Below are 17878 nucleotides of genomic sequence, written 5' to 3'. Positions count from 1 at the left end.
TCAGCAACCTCTATCTGACGTTACTAACCCTTCCCTCTACAAAAGCATGTGCATTGACACAGATAATCCCTATATACTTAGTGGGACATAAAAATTATTGCTATCCATTCTCCCATTCACATATGGGCTATCAGGTATGTGCTTAAGCACTAGGAAAGGATGCTCACCTACTCTAACTTACTTTTAACACCATTAGAGGACTGAGTCTGCCGATACCCAGCCTTTCCAACTCTGCACCTCATACCAAAGTCCTGTGTCTTTCCTTCCAAACACTTGCCAGGAAACAGATCTCTATCAGCCTCATACTCACTTTCACACAGACAGGGGATTGTACTTCCATCACTAGCCATCTTTCCCACCATAAAGTGCTCCGTTTACATTCTTACCTTAGTTCCGCCAATGTATCCCCCAGCAGCTCCAAAGCTCTTGGTGAAGGTCCCCATCATCACATCAACATCTTTTGGGTCCAATCCGAAATAGTCCACTACTCCCCTGCCTCTGGGGCCTAAGGCACCAATGCTATGGGCCTCATCCAGGTAGAGATAGGCCCGGTATTTCTTCTTAAGAGCCACTACTTCTGGCAGACGCACAATGGAACCTTCCATGCTGATAGAGAAGGACAATACAATTTCAGTACATTCTACAGAACTTACATTTGTAACTCAAATCTACTCATTTCACTAACTGACATCAACTTTTGCAAAACACAAGATGTGCAACAAAAAAGAGCAAGGCGAGCTAATAAAGCCAGGTTCAAGTTCTTGAGCTCCAAGAGAAAAGTAAAGCTACACATTCTGGTGAATGACATGTTTTGCACCATAACGCAAACCCCAAAGTAATATAAAATCCAGGCACTTTTCCCAGCACGGATAGGTAGCGGCAAGGCATGAAATGTGTATTTTCAGAACCACACAAGGGATAATTACTGTAAAGATGAGCTATTTGAACTTATGTAAGCATCTCCTGCAATGTTACAGCTTGGTTTACAGATCTGAGGCAGCGAATTAGTGAAGTATCTACAAGATGATATCTGGTGAAAAGTATATTTTAGGACATTACTGGTCTAATACACAGCATCGCTGATGGAATATTTTATGAGGTCTGCAGGATCTCTACTGGGATTACAAGTCTGACACAGAGTAAACCACATCTTTGCCACATAATCAGTGCTTAAACTATGCATAATGTTGATTGCCCCTCGCTGGCCTGTCGACATTTATTGTTTCAGATAACAGCTATAAAAATTATATGTAATACATGAGCTGAAACCCACATAGAGATCTACAGACATAACATTAAAGTAGTTTCGGGAATTTGTAAAGCACAACAAACATGATCAGAAGCTCCTGTGGCCGCCGAAACGTTATCAAAGAATTGAGGGCTGGTGTCCATCCTCTAGGACACAAAGAACAGTGCCCAACCTACATAATTCATACCTATATATTCCTTCTACCACAATAAGGATCTTTTTCCAGGGTCTGCGTGTACGAGGCTGTCCGTGAACAATGGCATCTCTAAGCAATTTTTCCAGGCTCTGCATATCTAAAAGAGAAGTTATTAGAAGTCAAGGACTAGAAACTGATTACAGCCCTGGAAGACCTACCATACAATTGGAGATTACATCTCATTGGGGGGGGAGGGGTCTGATCTAAACATATCGAACACAAAACAACACATGCATAAAACACACTTAGTATAACAAGCAGAAATAATACTCATGGGATACATCACAAGCTACACACAGGACTTTCAGTGCTTGAGCCTAAAAAGTCTATGTTGAGGAAAGAGTTAGTGGGATTCTGTTCTCCACTCTCTCTGAATCCTATACAATCAACTATGTACCGCAAAAGCACACTGACAAATGTAGACACCTACTTTGGCATACGCTAGGCGGAGTCTAGGTCAATAGTCTACACCATAAAAGCAAAGTATGCTTGGCCTAGTAAAGCTCTGGACTGTTTAAGAGGACTCATACCTTTATTTAATTTATTTGTATTCATTTATTTGTGTTCTTTTTCACAGCCCTAGAGACCTTTTCTCCATTTTAAAATACATGTATTATCCAAATACACCTTTAGCTCTCCTGTAACACAATTGGTTTTCCCAGCGTAAATTATCTCAGCAAGTGTTGTAAACTACTACAAGTAAAACAATTTGTGAATGATCTCCATGGCAGCTGTAATATTTATTATGGCATACTAAAATCTGTTGAAACTGTGTGTGAACATAACATGTTAGGCATTTGGGCTAAAGCCCTCTAGTTTTCTTATGAGACTGTCATTCCATTATTGCATTAATCTAGGTTTATATGAATCCATATTTTATAAAAGTAATAGACCTTACTGGGCATAGAGCTTTAATGACTGGTAAATTTGTGTTACAGGATATTCCCATACATTAGGCCCTGACAGTTTTACCACAGCCAGTACTGAAATGGAGTCCTAACACTTTTACTCCTAAGGTCTAAACTCATGGACCTCTAGGGAGAGCCTACATTGTCACTTCTGAAAATACCAAGTACTCCTTAAATCCACCAGCATCTGGAGAAAAGACATGATAGCAAATATTATAAAGTAAAGACCAGAGGAATAGATGGCGGCGGTAGAAAAGAATGAAAATAATTTTAACATTTGGCAAAAAGACGATGGAGCCATGCCAAAATAGACACAATAGGATTTGACTGTATTACCTCTGGAAGTATCTACCCATAACAAAAAAGGTTCTGAACTTATGGGTAGCTTTAAAAGCTAAATATAAACACCTTACACTGAATTCACAACCAAGCATACTGCATAATAACTAAAAATAACAAGCATTGGCAAATACAATAAGTCTTGCATTTAAAAAGGAGGAATAGAGCTAGCTGCTTTGCTTATTTGAATTGCACAAATCACATTTAAGAAAACATTAGATTCAATGATGGTTCAAAGCTCTGTGTGGGAATGTTTTGAACGATCCACTAGAGTAAAATAAACTAAGATTACTGCAGATGGACACTGAGGATGAGCAAGAACTCTGAGAAATATTATATAGATAGATAACGTATTGTTTACGGTTAATTAAAACCATTACAATTTCCCAACAATAAAAACAGCATGCGACAATGCACATAAAAAACAAAAACAAAAAAAACAAATTAAAACAAAAAACTAAAACACTGGTTCCAATATCATGTCACGTTAGTACAAGCCAAAGTGCTGGTGCAAAGAAAAAACTATTAAGTGTCAATAGCAAAAGGATAGCAACTAATTACGAGTTAAAACAGTCATCATCTTAATTGCATCACACATGATCGACAATGCAAAACAGACATAAGCAAACTATGGAAAACCAAGACTGCTTTATAGAAAGAGAGAAAAGATCACAAAGTGTTAGTGGAAGGTACAGAGCAGAAAATTGATCAGGTGGGTGCTTATCTCCTCGAAAAGAACACACACTGCAAACAGTAAAGTGAGACAAAACAGTTGTTCTGAGTTATATTTGAATATTATGTTAACTATCAAGGAAGTTTTCAATGAACTGTGGGCACAAAAAGCTATGCTTTACTTTTGAGGTTTTGTTCTGTCCTCATGAATGGGGCTGGATTAAAATACATGGACAGACGTCAGCACTGCCCATCGACATTTCAGATTCTATTACAATTTCAGCTGTGGCTGATGAGCTACCACTACATGCGCCAGTTTTGATGGTTGTTTTTATTGGAAGGAACCTTAGTTCACTCTGAAATGGAATAAGACATGCAGCCCGTTTCATTAGGCTGTCAACAGTTTGCAAAATGATAATGCACATCTGATGTAACCACACTAGCCTTTACACTCAGACCAGATACCTACTGATATGTCAGTTTTTTTGTGGCAAACAACAGAACCACCAATTGCCAAAAGTGCTGCAAGAACAGTCTTTGTTGGAGTGCATTTGTGTAATAAGCAAAATATTACCATTAATATCAAAGCGTCATTCCCTTTCTTGACAATAATGGCAATAAGTAGTGTATTACATTTAACGCTGTACGATTAATGCTATGCATGAACTGACATGTCTATCTTTAAAAGAACCTCAAAACACGGCTCTATTGTTTTGGTGTTCCTCTCTGACAGCGGCAGTGTTAGCTCCTCTACTCAGCTTCAGGTCACCCTTTTGGGTATTTGAGCGCGTTACCAATTAAATAATATGTTTTCCCATGTGTAGTTCTTATAAACAAAGTTGATTAACCACAGCCCATAATGTTAACTATGTGCAATAAGACAGAATTTCTGAAGATGAAGATGGCGCCAACTTACTTTTGTAAACTAATTTTAGAATAGAATTTGTGAGGCATTCTTAAGGGGGCTTTGCTGTGATAGTAACATTCTCTCCAATAAACATACTACTCCTTTAATCTACGTGTGTAAGCGGAAGAGTAGGAGCAAGATTGCAGATTTTATTTTGAAAGCAAAACAAGGTACCCAAAAATATTTGAAAATCTAGAAAATAAAAAGACTAAGTTACAACTTTTCTAAATCATAGTGCACTTTTATCGACAACTTAAAAACCCATTTAAAAAAAGCATAATTCACCTAAAGCTATTTAAAATATGTGAATACTTAAACAAAACAAAATAAAATAAGGACAGTGTAAAACAAATATGGGTCCCATTGTTTAAGAGAGTGTCTCAATACCCCACAGGTACAGATTTATGACTTTAATAAACTCACAAGTTTTAAAAGACGTAAACTTGGCAATCTCTTACAGCAGCAGATTTCTAGGCACACTGATTTATAACAATTTTGTCTGAGAGACTATAAATGCATCAATCAATCAGGATTTATAAAGCACCTCTTATCATCCGATACAGTATCCACGGACATGCAGGTCCCGGAGGCTTATTCGAACAGCCAGGTGGTGAGGGTCAATAGGAATTCCGGAAGTGAGGTGATGGTCCGAAGGTGTGTGGGGAGGCTATTCCCGTTTTTTGCCGCAACGTGAGAGAAGGAGCACCCCCCACTTCTGCTTCGGTAGATGCGGGGAGTAAGAGCAAGTGAAAGGGAGGCAGAGAGTAGTCTTCCATGGTTGGCTCAGGCAGTGGTTAATGTACGTTGGTCCTTGGCTTTGTAGAGCCTTGTGTGCATGGGTCAACAGCTTGAATTGGCATCTCTTCTGTACGGGAAGCCAGTGGAGTTGCCTGAGGTGTTGTGTGATGTGGGTTAGTCAGGTAAGGCAGAAGAGGAGTCTGGCTGCGGCGTTCTGTACGGTCTGAAGTCTCTGTAGGAGGTGCGTGGTGATTTCTACACAGAGGGTACTGCCGTAGTCCAGTCAGCTGATGATGAGGGTCTGTGTCACAGTGAATCTCGTGGGTAGAGGTAGCCACTTGAAGATCTTACATAGCATATGCAAAGTGAGGAAGCAGGCAGAGGAGACTGCGCTGATCTGCGATTTCATTGTGAGCTTGTTGTCAATGATGATTCTAAGGTTTATGGCATGGTCGGAGGGAGTGGGTGTGGGTCCTAATTCTGATGGTCACCAGGAGTCGTTCCATGAGTTGCTGCTGTTGTCAAAGATCTGTACTTCCATCTTGTCTGTGTTTAGCTGAAGGCAGTTGTTCTTCATCCAATCAGGCCCTTGTCATGCATCTGTGGAAGCGGGTTCTGGTGGTGGCGGGGTCGTCGGTGAGTGAGAGGATGAGTTGGGTGTCGTCTGCATAGGAAATTATGTTGAGTCCGTGGGATCAGACGATGTTGGCCAGCATGGTCATATATGCGTTAAAGAGCGTGGGGTGAGCGCTAGGGGACACCACAGGTAATCTCCTTGGGTACAGAGATGAAAAGGTGGGAGGTAGATCGTCTGGGTTCTTCCAGTGAGGAAGGCGGTGATCCATTTGAGTGCGTCCCCTTGGATGCCGATGTGGTGGAGCCTTTCGATCAGCATGTGGTGGGATACAGTGTCGAAGAGTGCAGAGAGGTCAAGGAGGATCAAAGCTGCTGTTTGTCCTCAGTCGAGAAGGGTTAGCATGTCATCGGTGGATATGATCAGGGCAGTTTTGGTGCTATGATTGCTGCGGAATCTGGACTGGTAAGCACTGAATAGTTGGTTCTGCTCCAGGTATTTCACGAGTAGCTTGTTGATGATCTTTTCCAGTACCTTCACTGGAAATAGGAGCAGGCAGATTGGCAGGTAGTTTTTGGGTTCACGCAAGACAGAGGATGGTTTTTTGAATAGTGGTCTGACATTTTTCCAGGCGTCGGGAAATGTTGCAGTGTTGATAGAGGTGTTTAACAGGGTGGGGAGTTACTGGCCGATCCTTTGGTTTTCAAGGTTGAAGATTTAGTGCAGGCATGGGTCTGTGGGAGCTCCCGAGTGGTTGGATATCATGGTGGAGGTTTGTGTCGATTACGGTGGTGTTGTATCTGTCGAGGAAGTCTGTAGGTGTGGGTTGGGGTTTGAAGTTTCTGTATATGGTTGTAATCTTGTGGAAGAAGTGGATAAGGTTGTCACACAGCTCCTGTGAGGGTGTGATGATGTTTTCGCTGACAGCCGGGTTGGAGAATTCCTTAACAATGTTGAAAAGTTCCTTGGTGGTGTTGGCGCTGGTTTCGACGGGTGTGGCAAGGTCTGTCTTCTTTATTGCAATCAGCAAGCAGTGGTACAGGTTGAGGGAGGTCTTGAACGCTGCTCTGTCGGAGGTGTCCTTGCTGGTGCGCCTTCTCCTCTTCAGCTGTTTGCTGTCTTGTTTCGCTGTTCTGAGTTCTCGGATGTACAAGATGGCCTTTTTGGAGGGTTTTCTCAGGATGATGCACCTGATGGGGGCAATGCTGTTGGCACAATTGATGATCCAGGGATTTAAGTTTTTCACTCCCTGTTCGAGGTTGGTGGCGGTAGCGGGGTTGGAGGTGTTGATGGCGTCCGCCCAACTGGTCTCTGAGATTTTGTTCCACCTCCGGTGTGAGGCACTGGTCATCTTGGGGGGTGGAGCTAACAGCGCTGGAGATGCTGAAGTGGACGATGGAGTGATTGGTCCATGGGAGTTCTGGAAAATGGCTGTATTTGATGTGGTTGCTGGAGGTGAAAATGGGGTTCAGCCTGTGTCCTGCAGGGTGTGTAGGGTCATGGATAATCTGGGTCAATCCGAGGCTACTCATACTGTCAAGGAGATGCGCAGTGTTGTCATCGTCCGGGTCAGTGTGGAACTTTAGGTCACCAAGGAAGATATAGTCTTTGGAGTCTAAGGTTAGGGGCACAATGAAGTCTGCAATGGCGATGCTGGAGTGCGGGCCTGGGGTTCGGTAGGCCAGGGTGCCTCTGATGGTTGTTTAGTCGTCCATGTGGAGCTTGAAGATGAGATGTTCCCTGGAGGTGGTGTCGGTGGACTGTGTGGTCTCTTTGTGGATGATGGCTCCTCCCAGCTAGTTGGTGCAGTCCTGGTGAGTGAATTTATATCCGTCGGAGATCGCTGTGGTAATTTCAGGGGCAGATGTGGTGTTGAACTACGTCCCGGTGAGGAAGACTATGTTGGGTGCAAGGGTGGTGATAAGGTCCCATGATTCAGTGGAATGCCTGCATAGTGAGCGTGTGTTGAGAAGGGCGAATGAAAGTTGGTGTTTTTGTTCAGGTGGTGTTAGTGGTGTGTTTGGGTTGGGGTTGGGGCTGGTGGGTGGTCTGGTGTGTGTGTGTGCGCGCTGTGGCAGGTGAAATGGCAGTGGGTGAAGGTAAAGGGTCCTTATGTGGAGCGTGGGTGAGCGTAGTGGCAATGTTTGTTGCAGCATCAGGGTTCGAGGGTGTAGAGCTTGGCAACGGTGTATCTTCCAGGGGAGGGAAAGCCAGGAGTCATGGCACTAGGTGCGGTCCATGCGTGGACGGGCGCAAACTGACTTGCCTTAGGTGTGGATTCAGCACGTCTGCTGCATGTGCCTGCTGCATACGTCCTCTGCACAGTCGCTCTGCAGCCTGCATTAAGTAGGACACGGGCTGGGTTGGGCTTCTGTTGGCAGGAAGAACAGTGAGTGTGAAAATCCCGGCAGGAAAACCCAGGCAGCTGCGGGGTCAATGGATCAGGCTGGAAAAGCAGGGATTGGAAGTCACAGGCAAGTGGCAGGCTAGATGTCCAGGTGCCTAATACATAAATGTGCTAATTCAAAAATCTGCAGAACAAATGAAAATTCACTTATTGAAACATTTAATTGTTTTCACTCCAGAGGAAAATTATCCTCCCGAATGGAGAAATTCCCTTGCCACTATGTAAAACATTATACTCCTTGTCAAGCACAAACTGTTGACTTTTTCCAGGTTGGGAAGGGTATGGAGAACAGCTGGTGAATACTATATGTAAACCAGATTGTGGGTGTCCTCAAACTCACAGGGCAATCCATATCTAGAATAACTATTTCCCACCTATTTCTAACCCTTGTGAGTAGATTCTGACATGAATATCTTCATCCGCATAAATCCTTTAAAGTGGAAATCTAACTTTTGCATGTGCAAGCAAAATTTACATGTCTGGATAGAGATGAACATTTCGCAGAGTTTATTTGGTTGTAAAATGTCAATATCCCGGCATCGATATAGCACTTGTGTTCAAAATTAGGGGAGTTGTGTAGAGCAATTAAATTAAGTTTTCTGTCCAAGAATCTGATTTTATTTATAGTGAAATTTTATGAAATCAAGAGAATGATTAAAAGTACATTTGTCAGAACAATTGACATGACTTCTTCAAAAACTAAAGTACAAAAAGAGTAATCATATGTCCTAAACACAGATAAAAATCAGATGTCCAGCATTGTGCAACCCCGGCATATTCAGAGCCATTCCATGATCTAAAAGCTTACCTAAAGTGAGCACTTTCAGAAACAGAACCTCTGCACACGCAAAACAGTGAATATTCAAAAATATGAAACAAGTAGAGCCCTCGTTCATATTGTGATATAATTATCATAACAATTAGTATCATCATTATTAGTTCATTCATAGTATTAGAAGAGTTATGTCAAGGGCCTTGATAGATTCCGAACCCAGACCCAAAATGATCCCAGGAATAATAAGAAATTATTTTAACTCTGACATGAGAACGCTGCCGTAATTTGTCATCTCTTTATATGGCACCAAATGAGACAAGTATTTTTTTTGTTTTAAAAAAGTAGATTTCTGAAGAAGCTAAACCCTTGCATAAGTAGGTAAAATCCATACCCCTCCTGGAGAAAGCTACAGGATTTCCAACATTCCTCAGATAGTCAATATGGAAACACCCGTCCTGAACGTCTATGAAGGTCTGACACACACATCCAATCCCTTTTCATGTAAAGCCACCTTCCAGAATTTCTTTCTCATTATTTATCCAATTGTTTGATTTCTTGAGATAAAGAGCCTGTGTTCCCTTTTTAAAACCATGAGGTAACAGGAATACATACACAGTCATGAGAGTCTTCATTTCTGGTTTCATGTTCTGCCTCTGGTTACCTGCCTGTAAGCCAAACAGCACAGTCCCCAAGAAAGAATGATTTAAAGTCATTTGCGGTGCCTCTGGATAAAGGCCAGTCATTCCAAGTCAAGAACTGTATCTCAGTGGCAATATCCACAAGCTGCTAAATCAGAAGAGTCAGTAGGTGCATCAAACACTGTTGCGTGGGCTCTCATTATCCTAAATGAGACTACTGGATTTCTAGGTAGCAGGATCGTTCCTGGTGTGGGGTACTAAGTCTGACCCACTTAGAAGGACCTCTGCCACCCCAAATCCGGTTTTGCTCCGGCTAACTAGCAGTGCCTCATCTCTCCCAAGGGGAAGGGATGATTGGGCAGCCGAGCGCATGACATCTTTAGTACTTCTCAGGGAAGTCGTGGTCACTCAGGTCCTAACCAGCTCTCATTTACAGTATGATCTCGTATAGAAATGACAAAGGCAGTTTGAGTTTTATAGATTGTTTTAATAAAACAACTGCATTTGAGATATTAAGGCGTGAGCCGCAATAACCAGAACCATACAACACAGTAGGATTGAAATAGTCACGAGGAGAGTGAAACATAAGAATAATGCTATCATGGTGTTAATGAATTCTATTCTCGCTCTGTTAGTTCTATTTCGAGCACAGCATGTTAAGCGACTAACTTGCCTTTAAGATTCCCCTGGAAGCCATCAACCCTCATACCTGAGCAAAGGCCTGTGATCTGGTTCAGCATCTGCAGCGAGGCAGTCAGCGTCTAGTTGTGGTTCCCTGGTCGGAATCTCCCTCTTGCGTGTATTAGGATGAGGACGTGTTTTTATAACTAACATGTCAATGTGATCACAAAATGTCCCTACGCACGAATGCCAAAGACTAAACTCCTACCACGTCTATCGGCAATGTACCAGACTGTATCCTTGACTGAAGCACAGAGTGAACAAGAATGTGTTATTGAAAACTCCAGTGCTGAAGTAGGCTAAACAGTGTGATATAAAATATAACACAAGACCGTAGAACTGGCTATTTGAAAAATAACAGTACGAAGCTGAATAAAAAGCATTTAGAGCAAAGTGCACAGAGGCTCTATGCTGCGAGCAAAGGAATAAAATACATCCAGGGCAAAGTGCACAAAGGCCTAACGCCTGAAGCTAACACGCAAAGGATACATAAAACTGACCACACTACAACACCTGGCTGGAGACCAACATTTCATTTGGAGAGATGCAGAAGTCTTCTTGGTCCTCATGGTAGTAAAAATAAACATCGCCAAACAGAACAAATTATTTAACTTTGCTAGCAGTCTTGGTTGTGGATCTAACCACAGATGCTTCACCTTAGAATATCCCCCCGTGCCAGAATGGATGCAGAGAATTTTGTAGCGGCGCTCCCACGTTCGGACAAGTGGCACCATGAAGCTTTCCACTGACTCCATACCGTCCCAGAAGTAGCAGCGCAAAGCCTCATTTAAGCACCATCTCTGTGCATTGACATTTTCATTACCTCTTTCCCCTTTCTGTGCCCACATGCAGAACATGAACAATTGTTGGCAACAGTGTGATGATTACTAACCTGGGACTTTTTTAGATGTTAAAAAGTGGCCATTCCACAGAACGGGGAGGTGGGAGGGTAGTGAATAGTTTGTGGTTAGACAGAGCATCCACCATGAAGAGTGTTACCAAAGGTAAGCAGATTGTCCTTCTCATGGATATGAATAACCACAGTTTCCTCATCTTATCATAGATACCAATGAAATATATTCCAAAGATGAAAGGTCTCTGGAGTGGACTCAAACCAAAATGTATTTGCAGAACTGAGAGAGCAAAGCGTCCTTCCCACCAGTCCTGGTGGTCAAGGTAGTAGTACTTTGGGAACATATGGAAAGACACCAAAGTGTCTGGCAGATATCCACGACAGGCACTCCTTGTGACAACGCACTGGTAGCAGCCTTTGCCCTGGTGTAAGGGGCTTTCAGACCTTCCGAGGGCTGCTTCTTGGCTAGTGTGTAGGATACCTCTATGCAGAAGATTCACATTTTTTCTGTACAGCCTTCCCTTTCTTTTCCACAAAAATCACACAAAAAGCAGAAAGCACATTTAAAGATCCTTGGTATGATCAATGTAAAAAAAAAAAAATGAAAGCATCTTTGGGGTCCAATCGATGAAGCCTCTGTTCTTTCAAGGGTTGAGAGAGAGAGAAAACCACAATGGAAGAGTAATCAACTGCCCAACTTGAAGGGAGCCACAACCTTCTGTAACAACGGAATCTGAGCCTCTGCACCAATTTGTGTGGAAAGGAGGTGTTAGAGGGCAGTAGCACTGAAAGAGCCTGCATTTCAGTGATACAATGATATGATATAATCGCTAGGACGAAGGCAGTTTGAAGAGTCAGAAGACACTGCAAGCCATTATTTCTAGATTCGAAGGGCCTACATATAAGGAATGTCAAGACCAAGTGAAGTTCCCAGTGAGGCGTCACAAACTGTTTGGGAGGAAATGTGATGAGGTTTATAAAATGTTTGATACAGAACAGGTGATTTAAACATGGATCGTTGATCTGGCCAACATATAAAGCTGAAAGGGCAGGTAAATAACAGTTTACAGTGCCTATTACAGGGCCTTGCTGGCTAGAGACAAATCAAAGGATTTCATACAGCTTCTTTTGTAAGAGTCAGTGTCTCGGCACTACAGCAGTTTATAATCATGTCCGAGCGTAAATGAATTTAGTGGAGAAGTGTCTAGCAGCAGCAATGACCTCCACTACTTCAGACAGTATACTGAATGAATTCAATTGCTGCTGCTCAATCTCCCACTACAGGAGGTATCATCTGTGGTACTTGGGTGAAGGAGCCTGCCTTGTTACTTAGGCTGGAAGTCCTCCCAAAGTGGCAGACAGTTCACAGGGTAGATGCTCATGGTCAAGAGTTCTGGATACCATACTATCCTGGCCTATCGAGGGCAATTAGTATGACTTATTGATGATCCCAGTACTCAGGTCAGGAGAGGTATGGTTGGAAAGCCATACAGGAGTCCCTTTTTTCCATTCAAGCCAGAATGTATCACCTGCCCTTGTGGAGAACTGTAACGTACAAAACTAATCACACTAAAAGTTCTTGACAGTGATGAAAAGATCTATCTAGGACTTTCCTTATTACTCAAAATCGCCCTGTGCAACCTGGGGATATAGACGCCACTTATGAGCTCCCAGACATCTGCTCTGTTCGTCTGCTCGGGCATTCAGGTACTCAACCATGCTGTTGGCGATCAGGAAGGTGATCTGGTGTTCCAACCACATCCAGAAGTGCAGAGCTTTCTGTGACAGGGAGCAGGACGCCACTTCTCTCAGCTTGCTGCAATACCATGTGGTGGTCATGTTTTCCCTGACCACGTGCACTAGCCTCCCTTATATTGACAAAATGAAGTCTTCAAGGTCAAACGATGGCCCATGGCTTCCGTAGGTTGATATGGAGGTGGCTTTCTGCTGAGGGCAAGAGACTTATCTTCATCCCCAGATGAACTCCCCAACGTCACCACTTTCAACTCTTGGTGGCGGAGGGAGAATGGCCTGCCACAGGAGAAATTGTGAAGATCAGCCACCACAGAAGATCTTGACACCAGGACATGTCTGAAAGCCAGCTTGTACACTGGGCCTACTACGAATTTAGGATACAATGCAAAGTTCAAATGTGCCACCTGGTATAGATGACAAGAAAAATACAGGACACTTCGAGGCTAAGAAGCTCAGAGGCACACACTCTGGGATCCAGGATAGAACCAGCAGTATTGTGATCTCAGTCCAAAGTTCCAGACTAGTTACATTGTAAGAAAAGCCTTGCACTCTGAGTCCAGGATATGCCAATTAATTGGAGACTTTTGTGAAAGAATCAGGTGGTACTTTGGCTCATTTAAGGTAAACACCAACGCAATGTTAGGAGTTCCACCGACGTCTGGAAGTGTTCCATGACTGACTGATGAGCCAGCCTTCAGAAAGCATGAGAGGTATGAGAATACAGGTGCTCACAAACTCCAAAGATAAGCAGAAACTACACCATCACTTTCGTGCCCACCCTCACCTCTCAAAGGAACTCTGGTGATACGGAAGAGGAGGACAGAAAACTGAAAATGCTCCTGGCCCACACTGAACCATACAACACCATCCAGTATCTCATGTCCAGGGCATCTGGATCTGAGCCAATCTAAACATTTTGAATTTGCCCTTCCTCAGTTCCTTGTTCAGGGTCGGAGGTCCAACAAAGATCTGAATCCCCAGTCCTTTTTCAGAAAGTGGAAATAGCAGGAATTACAACCCCCACCTTTCTACAAATCTGGTTCTAGCTCTATGCACCCTTGAACATCAAAATGTGTACATCCTGCAGCAGGATGGACAGATACTCTTCCAAAAGTTGTTCTAGAGCAGGAGGAATGTCAGGTTGAGTGGAGAAAAAGAAGGGTATAGCCCTTTTGAACAATCTGCAAGACCCATCTGTAGAAGACTGCTTAAGGACAAAGTGTTAAATCCTGCCCCTCACATTTTGGCCATGAGCTGCTGAGAACAAACTAAAGCAGTTCATTGGTCACTGTGGCGGGGGACAAGGAATTAGAGGACTGGTGCCCTTGATGGCCTGTGCTCAGTTCATGGTCCTCAGCTTAGCGGTCTTCAAAGGGTTCCAAAGAGGAGCCCAGCCCCTCTCTGAAGAGGCGATATCCATCAAATGAAATATCCATTTCCAATTGCAGCACATTGCTGGAAAATCCTGTTTAGCTCATCCAGGCATGCCTATGAACCAAAACACTGGTACCCACTGCCCTGTCAGTGCATTTCGTGGAATGCAGGCCTGCGCCAATGACATACTTTGCGGAGTCCTGCCCATCACAGACTGCCTGAGCCAAAGAGTCCCTAATCTCCTCCAGAAACACTGGCAAAATCACAATTAACAGATCTATTTGGCAGACTGGCAAAAAAAAAAAAAAACATTTGCTTACTAAAGGCATCAATTCTATATCACCCCCTCTCTTTGGCCCCTTCAGATCTCTGTGGCATGGACCTGCATGGCTCGAGTACACCACCTATCCCATGCATGTCCACTATACAACCAAACTCTTCCACTGATCAGCCTACCCAGACACACAGGGATCTGAACAGCCCGGGATTTAAAGGTTTGTAGGTGACCTCTTCTCAGATGAGCAAGTCCTCCCATTTGTGCAACTTGCTAAAGATAATAACCTCCCACAAGGGCAATTCCCTTAACATAGGCAAATGGGTCATGCATACCGTACTCTTTGGAATGTCACGGGGAAGAGCCTCTCACCCACCCGGTCCTCCAGTCCATCTTGGACATGGGCGGTGATAGACATCTTATTACGTGGCTCTATAAAGCTATTCATGAACTCACGCATATCTGCCTCCTTTCCTTATGCCGAAAGTGGGAAGAAGAGTTTGGGAGACCGCTACACGATAAAGTGGAACAGAGCACTTCAATTCCCCAAAAATGTATCCCATAATTCCCGCTTTAAAGGCATGCAGTTCCACATCCTTCACAGGGCATATTTAACCCGAGCACAGCTGAACCACCTCTACTGTAACCTGCAAGTCAACTGTTCATATTGTCCAACACTCAATGCTGACCTGCAACATTTGTTATGGGCCTGAATGGCTCTTCAGCACGCCGTTCACTCCACCCTGCGGGTCGTTACAGTTTTCCCGGGCCTAGACACATGGGAGACCAGCTGACTGGGCATTTTCAAATGTACAAAGCAACAGAAAATCAGCGCACACTTTGATTCTTTAGAACTGCTGCTGGTTAAATGCACTATTACACTGCATTGGCGCACTCCCAACGGCAACATAACAGGAACAATGCAGAAGTGGGGGGCAGCCAAGGTGTAGGCCCTCTGTTTCCTGATGGCACACTTTTGCCAAGAGGTGAGGGAGGATAACCCCTCTCCATGACATCGTGTGCTACACGACCCTACTAACATCAGCACTACAGCCATGCACTGTATCACAGCATACCTATTTCCCCCAACTTGCACTGCTTCACCAAGTAGCATGCACCATCACTACGAGGGTTATCCCACCTGCTTTAGCCACCATACTGAAGAACTTCATATCTAAATGTAGTCACGCCTCACCAGCATTCTCCCCCTCCATGCCCCACACTAAATTATACATGTGCTACCAGGTTAAAGAGACTACACACTACTTCCTTCCCTGAACCAAGCCTGGGTATCTCCCAGCACCGTACACACAAATGACACTCATCCCACTTCATACAATGGAGGTCACTGTAATGATTTCTATGATTTTTTTTCTCGAACCTGGTTGTTACATGTTATGGAATGTGTTTATTCTATGCACACTAAAATCCAATAAAAATATTTTGGAAAAAACTCAAGACATCAATCCCTATCTTTTGGATTGTTTATTGGGGGGTGAGGTGAAAACAAATTAGGATTCATCTTACTGGTAGAGGAGGCCTCTGGAATGAGACTCTCCTGAGTACGGAACTTAGTGAGAAAATCTGGGTCACCCAGTGCCAGACTACATGCTTGGCCATCTGTCAATGAATAGGTGGGCAGGAATCAGGTAGTTATTGAAGTAACTGTGCTAGCGTCATTATAAGGAAGCATGGATTCTGATGTTGCTGGCCCTGGCTGCATAATGTCTGCCAAACTTTGTTTTTATTTCAATGGAGGTGAGCTGTAATTTTAGTAGGTCAGTTGCCCTTCAAAACACCACTGCAAATTAGGCTCTTCTTCCGTGGGTGGCCCATACGGCGAGTGATCAAACCCACAAGAATTTGGTAAATCAAGGTATATGGCATTTTCACTATAGTGAGGGCGGAGCAAACCATTACCCTTCCAGTCATCATCTGTATCCTGAGCTACATCTTGTTCTGGAACATGGTTAGAGTCAGAACAAAAAAGAATATGGAGCATCTGCTGATCGTTGCAATAGAGTAGAAGCACTGGCTTAGAGTCAGGCTGCATGACAAGTGGGTGCACTCAATCTCATAGGGAGACATCACTTGAGCTGGTTGCTTTTGGATGTAGAACACAGCTGTCATGTCTGCATTTGTTAGTACTGGTTTCCCCCACAGAAGAGGGAGGAACGCTTTAACGGCTAGCCAGATGGCTAGAAGCACCAGATAATTTACATGGTGCCCCAAATGTTGAGGGGTCCAGGTGCTTTGTACTGACATATCAGAGGTGAACTCCCCCACCCCACCAAGAAATGCATTGGAGGTGGGACTCTAGAAAAGGCCAGTCTAGCATCAAGTTGCAATCGCTGATGTCATCAATACCAACAGTTTCATGAAAGTTCAATCAGTAATGAGACCGTGTGTCTTAAAAAGAGGCAATAGCTGTTGGAATGTCATCGCCCTCTGTTTGTTCGGGTATCTTTTGCCTTCTCTGAACCATCTGCGGCTGAAGATGCACTTTTTTGCACTGCTAGTGAACTTAGGAAGTGAAGTAGAACATATGCTCTGCATCAAAAGCCTCATTCACGAGGAAGTGTTACATCTCTGGCCTAAACTATGACAACCTAAGCCATACATATAGCATAGGATGCTGCTGCTATGAATACCCCTAGCGGCCATATCTGCAATGTTGAGGTTGTATCTACTGTTGCCATTACTGGTTCAGCAACCAACTCCTGCCCACTTTTAAAATGGGCCTCTGGTAGGGAATGCAACAGCTCCTCTATCTCCTTCCACTGGTACCAGTCGTACCTGGAGAGGACATCTAATGAGTTTGAAAAGCGAGCCTGCTTCAAGTGCTACCTGCTTTCCAATGGCATTAATTTGCATACCCTGTCAATCAGAGGTGAATCTCCTGTGGCCTTTTCAGAAGCCCTTTTATAGGCAGTCTGAACAACTAGGAAGTCGGGGAAAATCTATCTACAAATATAAGCTGGATCGTCAGGGGCAGGTTTAGGATTATTCTCCACTTAGGGAGAGACCACGTTGGCCTTTACCAGCTTCATAACGTTGTCAGCGACGGATATCAGCTTGACCTAATGTTGTGCAGCCCTTTCTATTCCTGCATGGTATGCAGTAGTATCATCTGGTAGGGATAGTTTGGCAGAATAGGACTCAAGTTCTGGCTCATCTTGGGGTTTAGCACATAGTCCTGGGGCCTAAAGGGCTCATCATAGGGATCATGTGAGTAGTAAGGGCTGCCCGGCACAGACTCAATCCTGTGGCTCAGATGGAGGAGAGAGCAGGGGTAGAGGTGCTGGTGGAAGAGGTGTTGGTGGCAGCGGTGAGAAGAGTGTAGGGTGTGTAGAGCTGGTAGCCGAATACATGGCCCATCAGAGGCTTGGTGGTATGGAGGGTAGAGCCTTGGTTCCTGCTCAATGGCCTACCAAAGTATTTTTGGCATCCGGATGAGTCGTGGAGCTGGAGGTTTGGCAAGTATTCTGCCCATGTCCTGATGAAGAGCTATTTCTACTTTGCACCCAGGAACTCAGAA

The 17878-nt window shown here is 43.9% G+C and overlaps 1 protein-coding gene across 2 annotated transcripts in view; it reads right to left on the bottom strand.

Moving 5' to 3' along the window:
- SPTLC2 (serine palmitoyltransferase long chain base subunit 2) overlaps nucleotides 1-17878 on the bottom strand; it is a 327100-nt gene that overhangs the window by 148896 nt on the left and 160326 nt on the right. For both annotated transcript variants that reach the window (XM_069208404.1, XM_069208403.1), the window contains exons 7-8: nucleotides 1437-1542; nucleotides 387-606 (exon numbers count right to left, since the gene is read on the bottom strand). In XM_069208404.1, coding sequence (XP_069064505.1) covers nucleotides 387-606; nucleotides 1437-1542 — 326 coding nt within the window. The remainder of the gene's footprint in view (nucleotides 1-386; nucleotides 607-1436; nucleotides 1543-17878) is intronic.

The sequence above is a fragment of the Pleurodeles waltl genome, chromosome 9 (genome assembly GCF_031143425.1).
Source record: "Pleurodeles waltl isolate 20211129_DDA chromosome 9, aPleWal1.hap1.20221129, whole genome shotgun sequence".
In the NCBI taxonomy this organism is placed as follows: domain Eukaryota; kingdom Metazoa; phylum Chordata; class Amphibia; order Caudata; family Salamandridae; genus Pleurodeles; species Pleurodeles waltl.
Note: the sequence above shows the minus strand (reverse complement) of the source record. Positions and strands in the feature narration are given on the sequence as shown.